Source organism: Daktulosphaira vitifoliae, unplaced genomic scaffold, assembly GCF_025091365.1.
Source record: "Daktulosphaira vitifoliae isolate Bord-2020 unplaced genomic scaffold, ASM2509136v1 Scaffold_4, whole genome shotgun sequence".
In the NCBI taxonomy this organism is placed as follows: domain Eukaryota; kingdom Metazoa; phylum Arthropoda; class Insecta; order Hemiptera; family Phylloxeridae; genus Daktulosphaira; species Daktulosphaira vitifoliae.
The window spans coordinates 24,333,805-24,358,620 of NW_026099575.1; the positions used below are offsets into that span (position 1 = coordinate 24,333,805).

At 25.5% G+C, this 24,816-nt stretch overlaps 1 protein-coding gene across 2 annotated transcripts in view; it reads left to right on the forward strand.

Annotated features, from left to right (window-relative positions):
* The window catches only part of LOC126905202 (glycine receptor subunit beta-type 4-like), a 125,091-nt gene extending 113,565 nt beyond the window's left edge, over positions 1–11,526 (forward strand). The window contains exons 5-10 of one of the 2 annotated variants that reach the window (XM_050684708.1): positions 5,482–5,564; positions 5,650–5,784; positions 6,035–6,226; positions 6,371–6,439; positions 6,515–6,681; positions 6,761–11,526. In XM_050684708.1, the coding sequence (XP_050540665.1) occupies positions 5,482–5,564; positions 5,650–5,784; positions 6,035–6,226; positions 6,371–6,439; positions 6,515–6,681; positions 6,761–6,916 (802 nt within the window). In that variant the 3' untranslated portion in view covers positions 6,917–11,526. The remainder of the gene's footprint in view (positions 1–5,481; positions 5,565–5,649; positions 5,785–6,034; positions 6,227–6,370; positions 6,440–6,514; positions 6,682–6,760) is intronic. The other variant, XM_050684707.1, reaches the window with a different exon arrangement.
* Positions 11,527–24,816: the final 13,290 nt, after the last annotated feature.

The window sequence follows — 24,816 nt, forward strand, 5'->3', positions numbered from 1 at the left end:
ACTTTATATTTAGGAATACCTAATAAATCTTTTAAATGATTACTTTTAGAGTTTACTCAAGTAATACCAAAATTTTTAAAAATTCTAGATAGTCTATTTGAGAAGCTTGCATAAAATAAAATGGGTGATCTAGTACTTTTTTTCTCCCACGCTAGTGGAGTATACTAACTGCCCTCCTTTCTTTATTATACTTTTGTGTTTGGACAAATTTTGAATTTACATTTTTGTTATACTCATGAAATTTAGGGGTATATAAGGGGTTTATTTCCAGTCGGTATGTCAGCATGTATTTAGCGTTGATAGTGGCAACATTATTCCAGAAATACGTATCTACGATTTATTGTGGCTTTTGAGTTAAATATTTTTAATATTTTTTTTGTTTTAAATTAATATTTTTAATATAGTTTTGATTTTAAATAATAATAACAACTAGTGATTAATTTTCATTACATAATTATGGCGTTCGGGCCATTTGATCATAATAAAAAGTTAAACAAACTGATACTGATCAAGACAAATATACGCCTGATTAGAGCTGATATATTTTTTCTCAAAAATGTATTAGGTCCATATGACTCCAAATTTTGCCAGATACCAAGTAAGTCAAACAATAATAATATTAATTTTTCCATGTCAATAAATTTCGCTTAGGAGAAGTTGTTAGCGCGAGTCACACTATAATATTGTATTTTATCTTTGTTTAGCTGGTCAGCAATGTATCTTTTATTGTAAATCTAGTCAGTGTACGTTCCACCGCTGAACCATCAGCGACGCTCTCTAATATTAATCTAAGTCATACTTGTATTTAAATATTGTGATTTAAGTTAATTATAAATAAAATTACGGAGCAAATATTTTGTAAATTATATTTATAGTTTGTTAAGTTTCATATTTATTACATTAATCAAACAAATTAAAAAATATCATAAAAATAAATTTAACTGAGCGTTCGATTTATTAACGATTAATAATCCCGCTTCACCAACATTTCTGGTCCTTCGATCCGCAATTATATGAATAATTAAAAAATAAATAAATTTTCGAGTACAAAAAGTGCGTATGTGCGTAAAGTTCGGGTAGTGTGTTTTAGTTATTTAAATATAGTTAATTATACTTGTTTACACTAAGCTAAAAATAATATTGGGTTTTCTTTGCCCATAAGCATACAATGGCCGAGCAGCCAGCTGTGGAGAATGCAGTATTATATGGTAGGCGAGGTACAATCAAAGGTCAACTGACAAGGTTTGTTACTTTCGTGTCTGCAGCAGCACAGAAAGGTGGGGATAGGACTTCACTCAAAGTCCGCCGACAAAAAATTGAAGAAGTATGGAATGAATTTCAAAAGATTCAGGCTGAAATTGAAGAACTCAGAGATCCAGAAAGCCCAGAAGATCCATACAGAATTCAGTTTGAAGAAATGTACTTTGAGGCAGTATCAGAGTATGAACGAATATTGGCTAGTGATCAAGCAGAAATAGAAGAAATAAATCACACGGTAGATATTCGAAACACATCACAACCACCCATAATGACGTCAACACTAACAAACAGTTGTGTATCTAATCAACCATCAATTGTAAAATTAGCGCCATTAAGTGTACCTACATTTAGCGGCAGCTATAAAGAATGGTCAACATTCAATGATATATTTAATGCGTTAATTCACGAGAACGAAGCATTAACTGATGTAAACAAAAATTTGTGCTAACAAAACAAATATACATATTATTATATATAATTAGTAAAAAGCTACTATATTAATAATCAAAAAAAAAAATATATATATATATATGAATGAACGTATATACTATTAAGTGAGATACTCATTAAAATTAGTTATACATTACACTATGACTTTACTTCAAAAAGTGATTTTGAGTTTAATGTTTAAATACTTAAGGATATTGCATTATTAATAAAATACTCTGTTATGTAGATATATTGCGAAATCCCTAATATTCACTTCATTAGCCTACTACTAGAGCACCATAATTAATTTATCATTATCTAAAAAAAATATGATTAGCACTCAAGTGATTTATGGATATCCGAGAACTGAAGTTACAAATTTCTTAGACATCAAATGTAATACAACATTTTGTTGGATTCATTAAGTCAAATACCATAAAAAACACACGTAGATGAAAAAAAAATTGACAAAAAAATTTTTTTTTCAAGTTAATTAATATTAGTTAAATTTTATAATAATTGCTACATATATAACAAAGTACAAAAAACTGAAAATATTTCATTTTCATGGTATAATTTTTTTAAACTTGAATTATTTTATTTAAATAGGAGATAAGAAAAATTCGTATGTATTATGTATGTATGTAGTTATCAAAATTATAAACAGAACTTCATTGTAACTAGTATTAAAAATCTGTAAATCATGATTCATGAGTGTTACTTTTATAAATTAAAAATAATTTTATTTTTAAAACTATTCATTAAAAAAAAATATTTGATTTATAAATAAAATTAGAAACAAGCTTCACGAGCATTTGATTATTTAAAATTATTTTTTAATATTCAAATGTTGTATTATAAACAGAATTCTTCTATACATAATTTATAATCAAATAAAAGTAGTATTCAAATTTTATATTAGAATTTTGGGCTACTAAACAATTGTTCCACTTTTGAATTGAAATGCTCTATTAAGAGATTAACTCAGTTTATTTTACTACTAATTAATTATATACCTATATAGGTGTTCAATAAATAATGAAAAGGGGTTCTGTTATTCTCATTGTTTTTTAACAATTAGCCTGTTTCCTTACTTAATGAACACTCTGTATACATTATTACGTTCATGTCAATCGGTAACGTCGTATACAGGGTGTTCAGTAAGTCAGGAAACGGGTTTCTATTGTTCTCATTGTTTGTATATATATATATTCATAATAAATAATTAAAAATGTCGAAATCCAGAATAAAACCTTTAAATTTTACAATTAATGTGATTTTTTTTCAAATTTTGTTGAATTTTCAACATTAAAACTAAAGATAATAATGAGTAGCATTTGGTTTTAAAAACACTATTTCAAATTCTTCGTTAATATGAACTTTTAAATTAAAAAAGAACCTCAGGTGTAAATATAAAATGTAAAATCCAAAAGACCGAGGAACTCATTAATTTTAAAAGTTAAAAAATGATGTAGTAGCGAATAAAATAATGTTAAAATATAACGAACAATAGATTTTTCAAAGCTTTAAACATAGACAGTTGTATGAATGATACGCCTAAAATATAAGGGAAGTGGACGTATGAATGTATAGAATGAATTTAAAACATATAAATAATTAGCTGTATTAAAAAACATAAATAAAAAATATTTATATATATTAATGTGGGTAGAGGGCGCATATTACTAATGCTACAATGGCGTCAAGGTAAACAAATAGCAAGATAAAAAAATAAGTACAATAAATACTTATATGCAATGATGACGATGGCAAGTTGATGTCACTGAAAGGTGAATGATGAAGTCATTGATAGGACGTACTGTCACGAACTGTACTTCAAAATGTCAAAATACTTAATGAACACGAAAGCGGTTTATTAATTTACTGGATCATAAGCGTACACAAAAGAGATAGCTACAATCTTTTGTTTAATAATCTTGTGATATTAATCTGGTGATAACTCCGCCTATACAATAACAATTTTAGCTTCGATGCCAAGCTGAGAAGGTATTAATTTTACTATGATGTGTTTTTTTTTTGTGTGTCTATTACCACTTTTTCTCAGCTCTCACCGAACCGATTTCTTTCAATGATACGTCAAAAGATCACAAATCGTATCTAGTCGAAGACGTTACCCTCAAAATTTGAAAAAATTTCCCTCGTTACCCGTAAATGGGGAAAACCTCCAAAAAAATTACAAATTTAAAAATCTCTTATTTTCGAAATTTTCGAAATTTTTTTTACTAAAAGCTGCTATAACTTTTTCAAAAATGAACATATCAATTTAACTTTTTTTTTTTATATAGATATTGATGTCTTTACCTATCATTTGGTATATTTTTTTTATAAATTTAACCCTTTACCAGCCCACAAAAGGGGTTTCCAAATGACAACTTTTTCACAAAAAATTAACTTTTTCAACTTAACTTTTGAAAGTGTTCCGAGAAGTCTGACACTTTTATATACTTGTATATCTTAAATTAAAGCTAATGTAATATACTTTCTTATAAAAAAAAAAATTTACCTCTGGACTTATCTTCATGGTGAAAATGGCTACTGAATGCTATTTTTGTGTGAAAATTCACGATTTTATATTTTACATTTTTTACTTTAAAATACTATAACTTTTTAAAAAATGTATGGATCAATACTAAATAAAGTGTTAATTCTTTGTCTGATAAAAACCATCTACAGATTTGCATCAAAGCGTTCTTATAATGGTGATGTTTATTAATGTCAGATATCATCTATACTTATCCCAACAATCACTCGTCCATTCATACATATTAATCAAACTATAATATTGTTAATTTTTTTATTGATTTTTCAATGATTTTATCAATGAATCTATTCTAAAAAAAAATTGTATTCATCCAATAAAATATAAAGTATTGTCTGGATGTGAAGAGTGATGCTGCTTTATAATTTTTCCGACCGTACTCTTTCTCTCCTATATCGTATCAACATGTCAATAACTTCCGAAATATCGGTTCAAAAGTTGTTATCGACCAGTCATTTTCTTAATTAGACCTTTATCTAATAAATAAGCTCGTTAATTTAGTATGTTGCCGTTTAAAAAATTTAAGTTGACACCATTATAAGGTATATGGTTGAATATAAACATTTTTTTATGATTGATACATTGAGAAAAACATGAAACTAAAAGAAACCATTAAAAAGATTATTTTTATTTTTCGTTTAATTAAGTGGTTCGCGAAAAATCAATCAATTTGTATATTTTTCTATGATCAATAAAAACTATTTCATTTTAGTGATATGATTTTGCTGTGTAATTCATTATAGCAACTAATTTTATACTTTATTTGTGGAAATATTAAATTTAAAAAAGTCAGTAAGAGCTGAAAAAAGTATTGGCAGGCACAAAAAAAAATTAAATAAATAAACACATCCTGGTAAAATTAATATCTTCTCAACTTCGCATCGAAGCTCAAAAATATACAAATATAATTGTGAATAACGTATATAAATATGATAGTTTTAAAACTCTTTCGGTGATTGCATTAACGCTGTTTTCTATAAATAGATATTAGTAGTATAATTGAAAATTTTCGTTTTTATTAGATAGAACATTTTAACCAATTACACTTTTTTATTACCGTTAAAATTTTAATATTGATCCTATAATACACCTTATCGAACATTTGTAACAAGTACAAAAATAGGGTTTATTCATTTGTTAATAATGTATTAGACTGTAATTTTAAGTATTTTAAAAAATATATTTATTCAAAGATTTGGGAAAAATTTATTTATAATTACATCTTTTACTAGATTGAAACTTACATTTTCATGCATGATGGACCTTTCCAAATTTCCACTTGACAACCAAATATGCACAATGGAGGTAGCTAGTTGTAAGTGTTAGATAACTTTATATCAATAGTCCCAAAATCTTTTTATCGATTGCCTGAATATTTTCCTAATTTTTCTCTTTTTTAGTTTCAAAGACTGTTGAAGAGCTACGACTCGAATGGAAAACCACTAATCCTGTAATAATGGCTAAAGGATTAAGAATGCCTCAATTCGAAATTGTGGACATTGTACCTTCTGATTGTCAAGAATCATTTCAAATTGGTATTAAGTGTTACTTATCTAGATAATGTTTCTTTAAAATTGAAGATTTTTTCTGTGTTTTATACTGTGTTAGGTTTAACTATACATTAGTAATTTCTTATAAAAAACTCGACATATGAATTTCTTTTTTATTTATATTATTAGTATGTTAATATTTATACTTCAAACTTTTTATCACAATTAAATTAAAGTTTGGTATAATTGTTTTACTTAATGTCGTAACATAGCAAATTATTTTACTAATTTACAGGAAATTATAGCTGTCTAGTTGCTCAATTTTATTTAAGCCGAAGTGTTGGATTTCATTTAGTTCAGAGTTATTTGCCGACTATGTTGATAGTGGTGATATCTTGGGTATCCTTTTGGATGGACGTAGATTCGGTACCAGGACGCACTACTTTAGGTGTGACTACACTATTAGCTGTGGGATCCCAATCTTCAGGTGATTACACATTTTTGTTAAATTTTGTTTTAAACATTTTAATTTTTAGAAAAACTAAAACAACCTATTTAAATACGTAGAGGAATTTTTATACTTTATTTAATTTATAGATAAATGTAACAATATAGTTCTATTATTTATTAGGTATTCAAAGCGGTCTACCCCAAGTGAGTTACGTAAAAGCTATTGATGTTTGGATGGGCACATGTACAGGTATGTTACAATATTGTATCACAGTCTTTGGTAATGATCAATTTTATAGTAACCGATCACAATATTCTTGTATAGCGTTCGTCTTTTGTGCATTACTCGAATTTACCGTAGTAAATTACATGTGGCGTAAACTAAAACCAGACATTTTAAAGACATTTTTAACTGAGCCTTTAAATGGAGGAACTAGTTCAAAAACATACGAAGAAAATTTGCAACCATCTCCAACCATACCAGTCAGTGTGGTAATTAAACATAACATTTTAGATATCAATTTTTAATGATAATAGTTTAGCTAAGCACACGTTTGCTTGTGTTTAATAGGTAAAAAGAATGTTGCATGAAGAATATACTTACATCCCAACTGCTGAAACCAATGCTGCATTAGCAAGAACAATAGACGAATATTCCAGGTTTTTGTTTCCCGTCGCTTTCATTGCTTTCAACGCACTATATTGGCCCTATTATTTGAAAAACTAATTTAATATTAACAATTCCGATATGAAAAGACCAACTTTACTTTATTAATAATTATTATTTATATAGTTAAGGCAAATCTAAATGTAAAGATTGACAAATTAATAATCTTATGTAATAATCCGTAATTAGGTTTAACTTAATTTAGTTGTCACAGCGAAGTGACAGAATAAAAAGATTCTTTCAGGCTGTCTTTGAAAACATCGAAAAATAACCATATTAAAATATGTATTTAAGTGCATCTAATAATTTAACAAGATATTTTGTTCTCATTCTGATAACATTTATATTCAAAAAATTTTAACAAAAAAAATTTTTTTGTTCATAAAATCTGATATTGTCTTAACGGATGAATACTTACTTACATACTAGTTATAGTGAAACTTATAAGTCCCTTTAAACATTGGACTTCAGGGTCAGCATTACTCAAAACATTATACAGATGAAGATTTTTAATCTAAAGTATAATTTTTATTAAAGATATCCGGCCATTAATTGACGCGTAATTTTTGTAAATGTTTTTTAAAAGAAAATTTTTATAACATTTTACTAAATTAATTTAAGTAATTAGCTTCCCAATGTTAATATGTTATAAGTTGAGCGTATTTCAATAAACTAGTTGAAAGAGAATAAAAATAAATTAATTTTCTAATTCAGAATTCTGTCTCAATTCAATTATCTTTCATACTATTAGAATATTATATATGACTTTTTGTAGCCACTTTCTCATATGGTTATAGCACTCTTCGTTTTTTATGTTTTGATCCAATTATTTTAAAATAAAGTAGTAATTGTTTGATTTTTAAGATAAAACGTAAAACAAAAAACATCAATTATAAAAACTAAAACATTGAAATGCAAATAAATAAATTTACTAGTATAAATTATTGTTTGATAAAAATTCTTGAAAAAATTTCATCAGGGTAATAAGAAAGTTGTAGGATCGATGATTCTTAATAGGAAACGTTTTTTCTAGGACAAAAACGAAATGTTCTTATTTAGTTAAACAAAGTTAAATAAAATAATTTATAAAAAAACTAATTAAGAACTTTAACATACGAGAAATACGATAAAAGTTGAAAGACTCGATCAAAACAATTTTCGTAATAAAAATATATACATAGCAGAACAGATGTAATTGACAACTGTTTTAACTTTAAATTCAATTTAAATTTCCGTGTAATTTTTCTTTTCACCAATTTTTTCCTCTTAGACTACGTGAAAAGCATATTTTTTATTATTTATTGCCAATAAAATAATAATAATAAATACATTTTCTATATTTTATTCAGAATTCAAAAATAGCTATTTTTAAACACTTTTCTTACAAACAATTTTGATGGGTCCAAAACAATTTTAGGATAAATAATCATTATAATCATTTTAATACGTAATGAGTATGTTGAGTTGGTTGACGCAGCTCGTACTAATGTATATGTTACTAAAGTAATGTGTACTCCACTCATGCTACATACCCTTTTATGTATAAAAATTCTTGGAACTCAATAAGTAGTTATCCTAAGGTTGTTATCAATCCAGTTTTTGTGGCTTCAATTTAAAAACTAATGTTTCACAATAATGCGATTTTCGACTTATTGATAAATGTATAAAAAAAAGTGTTAATACTCATCTATAAATATATACTTAATTGGTATGTTTTTTATACATCAAAAATTTAAATTTCGATAAAATTACATTGAAATTTTATAGTTGTTTTTGTTCTCCTAAAAAGTTATTAAACCAAGTTTCTTCGCTTTAATTTGAACAATTTTTTTTTAATTTTAAATAATTTTTAAGTAATGAAATATAAACAAAAGATCATCAAAATGATCAACAGTAATATAATATATGTGTTCATAAACTTGTACATACCTTTTAATGTTTAACTCTAATGATATTTTTATGTAAAACATAAATAATTGAGTTGTACATATTATTATTACACTTTCATTTGATGATCTAGTGATAAGATTCAAATGTCACACAACTAGAATACAACGAGCTCAACATAAAAAATCCTTCTTCGATAAGTTTTGATTTCTCATATAAATTTCATTAAGTGTTAACTATTCTTAGCATTTTGAACGAGTATTTTTTTTTTTGAAATTTCACCATGAGATTTAGAATAATTAACCTATTCAGTGATGCTAAAATTAAAAAAATCAGAAATATTGAAATGTTGCTTCCATATAATACTACTAATATATGTATAAAAAAATTTTGTCTCGCGATAAATGACTCTGGGAAATTGCCGTGACTGTCCCTGTAGTTTTTGCGACAATGGATATATTTTTTATTGAGCATTAACACGTATTCAAAATTATCAACAATTGAACAGTTAATACCTTCACTTATATAATCATTTTTAAAAACCTGACACTGTAAATTGTTTTATGTATTTACAATAGGTTACAGTAAAGTATTTAGAAAGGGGTGTCACAAGGGACCACTTCGTATAATTTTTAACACATCTTCTTGACTAAAATGATTGCACTACAAGATGTAAAGTAATGAACCCCCACCGCTCAACGTATTAAAAATTATCTGAAACTTAACTTTATCAAATACTAATGCACAATACTTCTATCGTTGATTTATTTCATAATTCACATAGAAGAACTTTACAAATTAACTTTTTTACAATTTTAAATTCTTATACCATTATATCATAACATTGATGCAACATCGGTTAAAATAAACTAATGGAAGTAAAATCAAAATAAATCCTATTTTTTTAGTGGATAATATAAAAGCATATACATGGTTTTCTACGCTATTTTGACCAAACTAATAACTTTTATCTATTAAATATTTTGCATTACTTCTTCTTTTTTACTATTACTATATGACTGTAACAATATCATTAGAAATAATATTTTTTTTAATTAATTGAGTCAAATATTTATTATTATTATTATTTACGAAAAATTTAAAAAAAACTGTCAAGATTTAATATCATATAATAAAAACATGAAAATATTCAAATTCATAAAAATTTTTTAATTCTATGTAATTTTAATTGCAAAACATTGAAAAATGATTTTGCTGCCAATTTTTTTCTTAAAATCTACTATAAAAATGGTTATTTAAGTAAAATTGAATCATAAGTAGTCCTTAAATAGGACCTCAAGTCCTAAAGTATAATTGTAATTTTAAATAAGTAAGACAAAATATTTAGTAGATCAAAAACTATTAGATTTTTCAAAACATCCTTTCTTAATAGGTGTACTTTTTATAAAACTTTTGTTATTTGATAAGACGATAAATCACTCGGACTATATAATACATTATCGTACAACATCTAATTATAATGAAAAAAGTCATGACCAACAAGACCCTCTAGATACGCCTTTCTATGATATTTTATTTTCATCAACCGCCCCTTCAAATATATTGAAATAAAATATTAAATTTGAATAACAATACTTAAATAACTTAGTTCATGTTAATCTAACATAACTTACTTTATGTACTTAATTCAAACAGCTAGAATTAATTCTAATTTTAATTATATATTAAGTAACTACATCAATTATAAAATATTTTATTTTCTTAGAAAATTGAAACAAATTAATTGATATAAGTATTTTACTTAATTTCTGTAATATTAAATATGTATAAAAGACTAGATATAACGGGTACACACATCTCTTATACTTATCAGTGTAAAATATACTTCTAGATATATATAAACTATTGTTATTTATATGCTTTGACATTGATATTGTTTTACTAAATTAACTTTAATTTATTATAATAATTTCAAGGAATAATTAAAAGATTTGTAATATCGGCAATAGCATATTCATTTTTTTATTTTTTGATATACTTATTAGAACATGATGTTACATATCGCCATTCGCAACAAATAAGGCAGTAATTAAAAAATTCAACTTTAAGGTTATGAGATATTTGGATTTATGTTTTACTCTTCTTATGATAACTTTCATACAAATATTAAAAATTTAATTTGAATCTGATCTAAACTACTTAGAAAATTGATAAACATATATAGTGTAATCAGAAAATAAATTTTATTTTTGATCTCCTGAAAAATAAAAAAAGTGAAGTACTGCCTTATTCGTTGCGCATATCGATAATTCAAAAATTTAATGAATTATTATTAGTACCAAAATTTAAATTACTTGTAACGTAATCTCCTCCACTAAAAATTTTTAAATTAAGGATAAATTTTATTTACTAAACATATTTTTTGGTATACGTTTTTACTAAATCCCATAATACTAATAATTAATTGAGTTTATTAATGTTTAATTGTAATTTTTAAAGACACCTATGTTTTATGTATTATTGACAACCTCTAAGAATGTATGACTCGTTACAACATTGAATGTATAAAAGGGTATTAAATATATACAGAAAAAATATTATCTTAATTGTAAATAAGTATTTTGTGTGATTGTTTTATTGAAAATATTCTTTATGTATAGTTTATGTTAATATGTTATAATTCGTTAGAATGTTGATACTTATCTGTTTCTTCATGGTCTTCATAACTAAATCTTTTTTATTTTGTACGTATTATAATACATAATAAATATATTTATAGTAGTTATGAATGAAACAAGTGTGGCAAATTTTACCAATGTTTAATGTTAAAATTTATATATTTTATTAACTATATGTGAATTTATATCTTTAAAAATATCTGTCTTGTACTAATAAATAAAATAAATTCATAGTTTTATTTAGTCCATAAAAATCAATACCATTTTTAAATTGAAAGGAGTTTTTTATATAAAAGATTTTTTGTATGAAAGTTAGAAATTCATTGATTTTTAATACATTATAGTTTTATCAACAATAATAATTAACAATTTCAAAAAGAGTGATAGTAACAACTGTGTTTAAAAAATATTTTAATTAGATTAGTTCTTTATGCATGTATGTAACTAACAAAAAGGATCGTAACTAAATATCATAAATTTTTCTAGTGAAACTTTATCACATATTCTGATAAACACAATTTTTTTTTATTAATTAGATCATAAAATAAAAGAGACATTTACACAGAGAATATATGTCGTGTAAAACTTTAAATAGCTCTCCTGAATAATTGTAAAAATGTATGTGACAATTATTTCCGTTGGAAATTATAAAATTATTCCAAAATTCCCATACGCTAGTATGATATTTTTAATATACGCGTTTATTTTATCCACAAGTAGTGCAATATTATCATAAAGTATCTAATATTCGTACACATATATAACATTTTAATCCAAATTTTTCCTGTATAATTTTGTATATTTTTTTTTTTTGTAAATCTAACCATTTACCTGCCCACAAGGGGGATTCAATATACAAATTTGTTTACCAAAAAGTCAACTTAACTTTTATAATAAACACTACGTAACTGTGACAGCAATGTCATAAAAAACTGAAAAGTGAAAAATAAATTTAGTTTAAAAAACTAAAAAATACGTTGAATAAAAATATTTGATAGTTTAAAACGCTCACCACTACTTTGAATGGCTTTATTTTTTCTAAATGAAGATATCGTTTAGCACAGAAAGCCTTTAGCAAAGATCTAGTAGACAAGTTGTTAAAAACATCGTTGATTATATTATATCGTGTGACATCTGATCTCCAACGTGTTGCTTTACTCATCCCTTTGCCCACCCAGCACGGCAAATCAATGACCTCTGTGTCAATTGTCATCCGTGTACAGTTCATTGTCGTAGGTCAGTCAGTCAATTATTTTATTATGTGTTATTCTTTTCTGTAGCAAGCGCCTTCGCTTGAATTGGATATTGTTCGGCCATTGTACACCGTTATTTTTTCATTTATTTATTACACCCTCGCGCTCAAAGTTTTCGTGCCCTTGCACGCCACTAGTGATTGGCCCTTTAAAAAACTAAACATCTTCATTACCGTTGTCGCTTTTCCGCCGTCTGTTTTCATCTGCCATTACGTGCCTGGATCTACACCCTGTTGTATTTAAATATACGTAACAACCTTTTTGTTCTAACTTATAGTAATAATAGTTCAATAATAACGCTAATGTAATTATTAAAGATTTAATCAAACAAAATAAAAAATACAAAATAATTATGCAAATATTATAAATATTTATTTCCTGGTTTAGTAACAATAATTCAGGGAATTACAATTAAACCAAACATTAAAAAATGTTTTATTTTTAGTTTTACAAAATTATAACCTATATATAACCTTGACTCATCATACTCAGATGTTCGACACCATTACCACAAGACCTCATACAATCCACTCATCACTATCAACAACTTCATCTATTCAGCTGAGTTTCATATTATTTTTTGATGTTATTTATTGTTTGCTTTAATTGAGATTAACTATTTTGTTTTAGGCAGCTTCGTCAGCCATTAGTATTTAAAGGCCACCGTTACCTCTTAAATTTAAGATACTCTCTGAAGAATTTCTAATATTAGTGGATATTTATTTATTGTCTATTCTCGTTACTTATTGGATGTACCGTTAGCCGTCATCCCCCAGGTGACCCACTCATACTTCAATAATAGCGATTTAAACAGGTTTAAGGTAAAACGGCATTATAGTGCGATGCACAACTAGCCGTTCTACGGTCTAGATGTCTCGTACAAAACAATTTCAAATAAAATATTTTATTGTTTAACTCAGGGAAACTTTGTACATCAGTATATTTTTTTAGGAATAAGTTTAAGGTTCTTTCTGATGATTTCTTCGCACAATTATGTAACTAACTGAAATAAAATCACTAAAATCGTTAAAACAAATCTATACATATTTGACTTTATAGTAAATAATATTAGACAAACTCTATAATTTAGCTTCAATATTTGATATATAATTCGTTAAAATCAATAGAAATTAAAAATATTACAAAACGTTTTAATGGTAGGTTAAAATATTCGATTTGGCATTAATCATTGTTCGACAGATTTTTCGATAAAATCCACTTAATAAGTTTTTAGTGTCGTTAATGTTTGAATATTTTTGTCCGGAGTAGCTATCCACAAATTAAGTAAGTACTCGAACGCTGCATTAAAATTTTCTTTTGCTATTTCATCTTCTGCTTTGAGTAAACACATTAACTAATATTGACTTTTTTTAGGACTTGAATCAACCATGAAACACTCGGCCATAGTAACTATCCTAAATAACACTTCTTTCAAAGTCGGTTTTTCATCTATAGCAGTCGCTTCTTTTGCATTCATTGCCATTTTTTCCTTAGCCTTTCTGAAAAACTTTCGTTAAAGAATAAATTTGGTTCTCGTTCATTTTCTTCGTCGTCATACACGCCTGAAGATAAATCATCAAAAGCACAATATGCTTTGAAAAGATCACTTTTCTCCCAAGGAGATGACAATTTAATTGTATTATTCTTTATCGCCACCGGCAATTGTAAAAATTTAACATGACGTCCTTCGACTAAACGACGAATTGACGATCTTCTTTAACTTTCTTCAGGTTTCATTTTGGCAGACAATCGGTTTTGTTACCTGTATGTATACTCGTTTATAAAGTTTATAATAAAAAAACTCTTATATTATTATAAATAATAATAATAAAGATTAAAAAAAATCTTATACAAAAACATAATAAATAATTACATAAAATATTGTTTGTAATAATACTTATTAAAAATATTTTTAAACGTTTTGTTTACTCAAAGCAGAAGATGAAATAGCAAAAGGAAATTTTAATGCAGCGTTTAAGTACTTACTATATTTGTGGATAACAATTGATGATTTAACTTCAAGCGTGGATGACGACGAAGATTCTTTCGATGAAAAAAGTAAACGAGAGCCAAGTTTATTCAACAGCAAAAGTACTTCAGAAAGGCTAAAGGAAAAAATTTTAGATTAAAAATCTAAACAAAATGAATGCACATGGCAAGATTAAAAAATTCATAGAATTAGCATTCTTTCTAATATGCTAAGATCTTTTCAATATTTTATAAGAAAACGAGGAAAAAATTTCAGTCAATTTAGATAAAGTAATTAATTTTTTTTAATTAAATGAGAAGTATAAAATAATATATACTCATTTATAAATTTCATAATATAAACCCCTCGTTTTTGTAAATCTTATATAAAAACTTAATAAATAATTACATAAAATATTTAAAACATAAAACGTTTTATGATTTGCAACATTTGTTATTTAAAAAAATTTTAAGTTAATAAAATGAGACATGTAAATTATAAAAGTCTTAACTTTTAAATAAATGGAATTATATATTAAGTTTTTGTATTAGATTTACAAAAACGAGGGGTTTATATTATAAACTTTATAAATGAGTATATATATATTATTTTATTGTTTCCATTTAATTTAAAAAAATTATTTGCTTTATCTAAGTTAACTGGAATTTTATCCTGGTTTTTGTTATAAAATATTGAACATTTCTTATCATATTAAATAGAAAGCTACTTCTCTGAATTTTTTAATCTTGTCATGTGCATTCATTTTGTTTAGATGACGAAGATCAAACCAATACGTACTTATATATCGATGAAGATGATGACCAATGGTCCGATGATTCAACTGATAGCGAAATGATTGATCAGAGCGATGAGGACTTAGTGTCACTTTACATACAAGTAACAAAACCGATTGCGCGTCAAAATAAAACTCAAAGAGAATTAAAGAGATCGGCAGTTCGTCGTTTAGTCGAAGGACGTTATGTAAAATTATCACAATCGCCGGTGTTGATAAAGAATAATACTGATAAATTGTTCACTTCATGGGAGAAAAATGATTTTTTCAAAGCCTATTTTGCTATTGATGACTTATCTTCAGGCGTGGATGACGACGAAGAAAATGAACGAGAGCCAAGTTTATTCAACAACGAAAGTACTTCAGAAAATCTAAGGGAAAAAATTTTAGATTAAAAATCTAAACAAAATGAATGCACATTACAAAATTTAAAAATTTAGAGAATTAGCATTCTTTCTAATTTGCTAAGAATTTTTCAATATTTTATAAGAAAAACTAGGAAATAATAAATAATTACATAAAATATTGGTTTGTAATAATACTTATTAAAAATATTTTTAAACGTTTTATGATTTGCATCATTTGTTATTTAAAATAAAAAATATTTATAAGTTAATAAAATTAGTCATATAAATTATAAGTCCTTATTTTTAAATGAATGGAATTATTTTATTATATTTACAATAAAAATTCTTTTTTTATCAATTAATTATGACAATCGCTCAAATAATTTTACGTATAATTTATAACGATGCAAATTACAAATCGGCATATTTAAATTTAATTTTAGTTATTTTTGATCAATATTCAATTGATTGTAGAATTATTAAGTAGTTTCATGTATGAATGATTTGAATAGGTGACAAAAAAACAGTAATTAAATAAAATTATAAGAAAAGCAGTTAATGACATAAATAAAAATATTTCTTATGAATATTAATTTTTCTCAAGAATCTTCTCGTTGCCCTTCAAGTTTACAATAATTTGTAGTTAAATTCTTAATAGCATCACCTATGATAATTTTACTTACGAAACAATGAAATAGTAAATACTTGTAATAAAAAAACCCATCACAGGGCGTTCACGGCACAGTGGTAACGTGGCTTAGTTGGATCAAGTATCGTGACAAGATATCCAGGAAATGTGCACCATTTATGTATACTAATTTAGTTCGACAGTCTGAGTAGTGGCAATTTTAATACTTATTGTTGCACATGAAATTGAAGTTAAAAATGTTTACACATTTAAACAAATGTAAATTTGCTAGGCAATTAATATTATCATTTAGCCAAACTATTTTATAAACGAAAAGAATAAATAATACGAATACATGTACAGTTAATTAATTACTATTTATAATTGGTTTTTTTTAGTAAAAGTACCTAAATATCTACGTTTTAATTAAAGAACGTCAACTAATGTTCAGCTTGATTTTTTTACGATGTATAATACTGATACTATAATTTTTCTAAGTATTCAGTTCCATATGTTTTTCGAAAATCAATCTGATATCTTATTTCCAACAAAAACGAAGCACTTAATGAGCTTTATGTTTCGGGATCGTCATTACGGCACATATTGATTGTTCAGTATTTAGAGTTGTAATTGATTGCCATAACATTTATTGGTGACGACAGTAAACTTAACAAGCTTATTTTGCTCGTGATATATATATGTTATTATCCCAAGTTTAGCAGTGTATTTATATTGATATTTAGGCTACAAAATTTTAATAACGCTAAATTTTAGCGGTTGTGTTTAATGAAAAAATGTATAATTTATTATCATTAATATATTTTCGTAGATAGACTTTGAAGTAATTCTGGGATTTATTAAATAGTAACCATCGATACTTAGTCAATCTGTTCGAATAGTTTTTAAACTTTCGGTAGTTTTTTTTTTGATATCTGATAATGTATGCTAAAAATAAACTATTTATTTGTAGAAAAATATTTGATAGTTTAAAACGCTCATCACTACTTTGAAGGGCTTTATTTTTTCTAAATGAAGATATTATATATACTGTTTTTACATGTTAACTCCCCTAATCACCTAACTTAAATATTTCTAGCCTCCTAAAAAGTTCACCGTATGTCCATCTATATTTAAATATATATAGTTATGTGCTGACGTGTCTGAATCTTGCAGAGTCCATATTCAGAAGAATAGTTACAGACTCGTGGTTGTAACTATACTGTCAGCTTAATTTGTTTTCGGTACATTTCTATATCAGTTTATGACATCAATGGTGTTTATCTGTTTTTTGTCGTATTGTTGTTGATAACTGTCAGTTTGTTGTTCACATCCGGTTTTTATTGTTGTTTACAAAATTTTCTAAATTACTTTTGTAGTTTTTGATTTTTTTTTAACCTGGTGTCTAGCTAAAAGTCCCTCGAAAAAAGTCCTGAAATTACAACAGAAAATGGATAGATTATTAGTAAGATTTGGGTACCTATCTATCATACACCAGGTTAAAAGAAAATCAACAAACTACAAAGAAAATAACTCAATGTGTGAAAAAACTACAATTAACATAACAGAAAATTGCCGATTTAGAAAAGGAAAAGCTAAATGCCAAAAATGCAAAATATTTAAAGATAAACATTTTTTTGAGTTAATATACATTAAAGGATTACAAATACTGTTAGCTAATTGGTTTTTTATGACGATATTCGCAGGTATATAGTTTTTATTATCAATGGTAGTAAGACACATTGTTGTGAGTTTATAAATACACTATCTGGTAATACAGACATTATATCTATTGATAGTATAATTGATAATAAACACTCTGTGACAGTAACAGTGGTGCCATAAAAAACTAAAAAGTGAAAAATAAATATAATTAAAAAAACACGCTTTTAAAGCACATCGAACTAAAAAGTAAAAAATAATTTTTAAAATAAGCTTAAAAGAATAATGAATGAAAAATACTAGTATTAATGTGTAAAAAAGTGTAAGTGCATTGTGCCATATTTTTCGTATAATGAGTGCCTGACTCTTTTTTTCATAATAATACTAGTATTTCTCGTTCATTATTGTTTTAAGTTTATTTTAAAAATTATTTTTAACTTTTTAATTCGATGTGCTTTAATAGCATGTTTTTTTTATTTTTTAAACTATATTTTTACAATTATAATCAAATTTTATAATACGCTCAATTGAGTAAAACTTTTCAACAACATTTTTTTGATTGGTTTCTGTAGTTAAAGTAAATCATTAAAATTAATTCAGTTTTGCATATTTTAATTGTAGAATTTTTTTAAATACCAAATGTTAATTATAAATGATAACTATGATTTATATTTAAGTGATCTATTACGATAAAAATGCAAAAAAAAAACCCCAGCACAGGGGGGTCGCGGCACAGTGGTGACGTGGCATAGATGGATCAAGTATAATGATATCTGACAGTAATTAAAATCACTATAAAAAAAAAACGCTTCGATGCAAATCTTTAGATAGTGTTTAATTTTTAAAAATTGGTGGATTATTCCAAAAGCTACATGATCTTCTAGTTCATTATTAATATCCTGATTAAGATAAACTATGTCGAATGAAAAAGGGATCATTAAAAAATATTATTTCTCATAAAAAAATAATGTTGATCCATACAATTTTCAATATGTCATAGCATTATAAAGTTAAAAATATAAAAAATAAAATCGAGAATTTTCACATAATAATAGCATTCGGTAGCCATTTTCACCGTGAAGATAAAATAAAGTCCGAAATTTTTTTTTCGCATAATAAAGTAAATTACATTAGCTTTAATTTAAGATATATATAAAAGTATCAGATCTTCCGGAACACTTTCAAAAGTTAAGTTGAAAAAGTTAATTTTTTGTGAAAAAGTTGTCATTTTAAATCCCCCCTTGTGGGCAGGTTAAGGGTTAAATTTATGAAAAAAATATACCAAATGAAAGGTAATGATATTATGCATCTATATAAAAAAGAATTATATTGATATGTTCATTTTTGAAAAAGTTATGGCACTTTTAAGTAAAAAAAATTGAAAAAATTTCGAAAATTAGCGATTTTTAAATTTGTAATTTTTTTGGAGGTTTCCCCCATTTACGGGGAACGAGGGAATTTTTTTCAATTTTTAAGGGTAATGTCTTCGACTAGATACGATTTGTGATCTTTTGACGTATCATTGAAAGAAATCGGTTCGGTGAGAGCTGAGAAAAAGTGGTAACAGACACAAAAAAAAATAATAAAAAAAAAACACATCTTAGTAAAACCAATACCTTCTCAGCTTCACATCGAAGCTAAAATTGAACTTTTCTGATAAATTTACTGTAAGTAGAAATTGTAAAATTTGCTGACTGTATATTAATCTTAACAATTTCATTTTTTTCTGTTTAATGATGTCAATTTCAAATTGCAAGTTGAGCTAAAAGTTATGGTAATAAATTTATTTTTATTTTATTATAAACTTTTATAACTTAAAGGACGAAAAAGAGTAGGTTAAAAATTATTATTTCCTTTATACAGATTGAAACGGATCTAACTGACAACTCATATAACTTATGGTCTACATAACAATTTATACTTTTTTTTTTTTTTTAATCAATTTTTACAATATAGAAATATATTTAAAATATGTTTTATGTTATTTTTCGCAATTTCAAAAATATTTTAAAAATTAATTTTTTTATTAAAATTTTTTTTAAGATTTTAAGATAGTCATTTTATAGATAAGTTTTAAAGAAAATTATGATACCAAAAACTCTTATTTTAATTCAGTATTTACGTTCATGCAGCATTTAGAAGTTTTGTTAAATTTTGGTTTTTATTACAATTTTCTTATGGTATCAAATGTTAGTCCATATTATGTAAAGTACAGAAGTAAACACTTATTACACTATTAACAGTGATTTTAATCACTGTTAGATTAAATCTATACTGGACTCAACAATGCCACGTCACCACTGTGCTGAGTGGTTTTTACAATTAATGACGATTTTTTTTTAACCATAAAGTTATGTATTCAATTATTTAAAAATCATCTTTGTGTAAAAAACCTATGAAATTTTGAATTTTAAGTGTTGTAAACATCGCATATAGAATGTTATTTTAAAATTTTTTTATTATTTGTAAATAAATACAACACGTATTAACACAATAACAATCTGTAATTATAAAACAACTACTAAATTATTAATAAATGACAATATTTAGTTTTAATATGTTAAAAAATTAAAAAAAAATACAAATTCAGTTACTGAATTACTGTGAATTAAACAAATTATTTTAACCAAATTAATGATAATAGATTTTTTAGTAATTATTACTTTAAATAATAAAACAAGTGAGAAATTAGTAACATAAAAAAAATGAATCAATACCGGTTACAATATATTTTCTTTATTCTGGTGAACAATTTAAAAGTAAAATTAATTTACTTAACTTTACATCTTTAAACAAATGAAAAATTGTTTTCAAGTACTGATTTAGTTCGTTATAGCTATCTTGTGCGATTTCTATTAGTTGGTCGTTATTTAGATTTTTTAATATATCTCTCATATTTTTACGGTTGTATTCAAAGAAAATCTTTTCGGAGGATTGTGCTACTTGTATAGAAATGAAATCTTGCGTATGTCCTAAATCCGTTTTATAAAAATTATCAAGATTAAGTTTGTCTAAGTTTTTATGTATTTTGATAAAATAAAAGTTAAAATCTTCAGTTGTTATATCATAGATATCAATGCATTTTTCTAGTAATTTCATCATTGATATCCATAGGTTATTATTTTTAAGACTTACTGTATGATTTTGGAAGTAAAATGATGAAATGAATATATCTAAATGACTATAAACTGATACTGCAATTACCCTAAACAAATAAAGTAAGTAATAGCGCAAATGTTGTTTTGGTTTTTTTTCACCGACCCACTCCTTCATGGCCAAATTATATTTTTCTAACAATGTTTCTTTAACATTATTCCATGTTACTTGCATACTATTTAAGGTGATTGACTTTATTGCTTTTTTAACAGAAATAATGTGATAAAAGTAAATATTTTGTGGCATGTAATGATTATTGTTGTCTTCAATTCGATAGCCATCATTTTTAAATTTATTAATCATATTTTCTAGACAAGTTAACTCTGAATATATATGCTTCTTAATTCCTTGACCATTTAAACAAGAAATTTTAAACTTACATGTATTATTAATATGAGGTTTCAATTGATTTTTAATGGTTTTTACTGCCATTAGTACTTGTATCTTTTTAATCCCCTTTATAGGTAATTCCAATATTGTTTTGTCATCATCAATTACATGTTTACTAAATTCACGAGTTGAACCAGCTAATATACTGAGTTCCCACAACCACCAGACATTAGGTTCATACATTAAACTTAATATACGTGAAATAAGTTTACCATAATTTCTAAAATATTCATTGAAAATTTCATTTTCCAATAAATCTTTTATTTTTATCCATTTTTCAAACAACTTTAATATATTAAAAACTTTGGTGACAATATCCTTAGGTACTTCATTATTGTTTGCATATGCTTCAAAATTAAAAACAACGACCAAAAATAATAAGATGAATCCTATTTTAATAATAATCATGATTTTAACAAAATTACCTGATTTCAAATTGAGTTCTCTAGCGTACTTAAATTAAAACTGTGAAACTTAAGCGATTGTAATAAGTATATAAAACAATTACAATAAATTTTTCTTTTAATAAAACTTATCGAACAGGTTTTTTTTTAAAGTAAAAATATCCCAAATAAACTCGCAATTTAATCAAAATAATATTTCGAATAAACTTATCGCTAAAGTATTATATTTTTTTAAATAAATCTTTTTAAAACAGTTTGTTTAGTAATATAAAATTTTTATGGCATTGTATCTTTTTCATTGTTAGTTATAAAAATAAAGAAATAAGAAAAGAAAATAGGCTACGTAATTTAATGGATTACTATAATTCTAAAATATATTTTATTAAATTAGAATTACTTAGAGGCAGCTGAGCAAGTAATTGTACGCTTTTTAAAATTTTTCGAACAAATAATCCACAAAACATTATTCACTGATAAATATTGCATCTAATGATTTTTTTTCACGAGTATTATAGAAAAAATATAACATCATATAAATTCTTCTATTATATTCAAGACCTTAAATCTTGCAACATATAAACAAATTTATTTTTGAGTATAAGAAGTAAGTATTACCAAAAGAAATATATCTCCTTTTACACTTTTTAATGTGGCGGAGTAAAAAATTCAGTCGCCACCTTAGCGATGATGTTCAGCAGAACTGTTTGCTGTTGGTTCCCATATAGATAACCATACGGAAACTTTAACAGTGATACACACCTTTACCCCATACCTTCAGACATAAACAAGTTGCGTCAGGTCGACAACCGATAAATATTTTTGTCAAATTGTTAAGACAGAGCCGATTTCTAGTAGTTAAGACAGAGGCTATGGTGATGATGAATTTTTTAATATAAAAGTTGTATAGTATACAGGGTGTTCAGTAAGTAAGGATATAGGCCAATTGTTACAATGAGAATAGAAACCAGTTTGCTTACTTACTAAACAAACTATGTATTTTAAATATTTTCATAAAATAATCATATATATTACAAACATAACTTATTTAATTTGAGTTAATCATTTTGTCCAACACCGACGTAAAAAACTCCACACTCTCATGGTAAACAATTTTTTTTTTTTTACTTAATAGAAAAATTAATTAAATTTTCACTGTAAAAATCTAGGGAAGTGGTGACAAAAGGCTGGGGCCCTGGGTAATTGACACATAATCTTCTGCAAAAACTCGTACTATTAGTATATTTTAAACACATTATCTACAGGTAATTAAGAATTAAAAAAATAAATATATGCAAAATAGTAAAATTTTGTAAAATAAAAGTATTTTTGTGTATCACCTTGGATTTAGGGAAATGCTAAACTTTAAAATTCATAGAATATAACTAAGACAATAGTTATATGAGGTACTAAATATTGTACAAATAAAACATGAAATGCTTAACAATTTCCAACTAAAAATTATTTAGCAATTTGTATGTATCCGCTCAAAAACACGTTTTAGATATGTCATTAAGGTTTTGATTTTAAATATATACAGGGTGATTTTTTTATCATAACCCACTCAATGACTTACAGAGTAATAATAATTTAAACATTTTTTTTTTGGTTATCTTTAGTTACACAATATTCTTGAATTATTAACTATGTAATACTTTTTAAGTTCATCCCTTATGCCTGGTAAGGGTGTCAACTTTGTTTTTTGAAATGGGAACACATATTTTTAATTTATTAAAATTAATTTTTAATTTAATAGTAAATGACATTTGAATTTTTAGTATAACTTTATTTGTTTATTAGATATAAACACTTAAAGTTTCAAATTTTTGAGTTAATATACGTGTATAATACACAAAGGTTTACAAATACAATTAGCTAATTGGTTTTTTATGACGATATTCGCAGGTATATAGTTTTTATTAACAATGGTAGTAAGACACATTGTTGTGAGTTTATAAATACACTATCTGGTAATACAGAAATTATATCTATTGATAGTATATGAAACGTTTCTACGTTTAATCTCTTTTTAATTTGTTTTTTACTAACTTTAAAGATGAAAATACAACACAAATTGTTCGAATAATCGACTTGTTCTGTTTTATTTTATAAAAGATGAATATATATATATAAAACAGCTAACTACGAATCAGTCTTATTTTAGAAACTATTAAATTTGAGGTGAAGTAGAAGTATAACCATCTGGATCACGGTTGGTAACGAGTAGTAGTTACGAACACCGTTGCAAAAGGTTAAGGGGATCTTTACAAAAAGACAGTTATCTCGATCACGGTCGATAACACAGAGGTTATGATCACCGTTGAAGATGAACTGTATTATGTAAGTAGTGGAATCTAACCCTTTGGATCACGGTTGGTAAAGCGTTTATTACGAGCACCGTTGCAAATTATATATGCAATAAGAGTTAAGATATAAGGAATAAATAAAGAAAACTTACTCAATGGAAAGTTGAATGGATGAAAACTAGTTGGCAATTAATATTGCGATCACTAGTAAAACGAGACAAAGAAAAGAAGAACTAATGAAAATCTATTATAATTCTTAGAGAATAATTGTACATGTAGTGACGGTGTACTTTATGCTACCCGTCACCACCTGAGTAGTGTAGAACGATTGCCCACATATATTTTATTTTTTAAATACCCTCCAAAAAACAAATGCGTATTCTAATTTCCTATTTCATTTTAGAGTTCTCGTTAAGACTGATATATAACATAAAATAATCATTATGATAAATATAATAAAAAAAATACATTAATTTACATTCTTTTGAATAAAGGTTGTCCAACAGCGCTGTCCAGCGGACTTTCTTGCAAC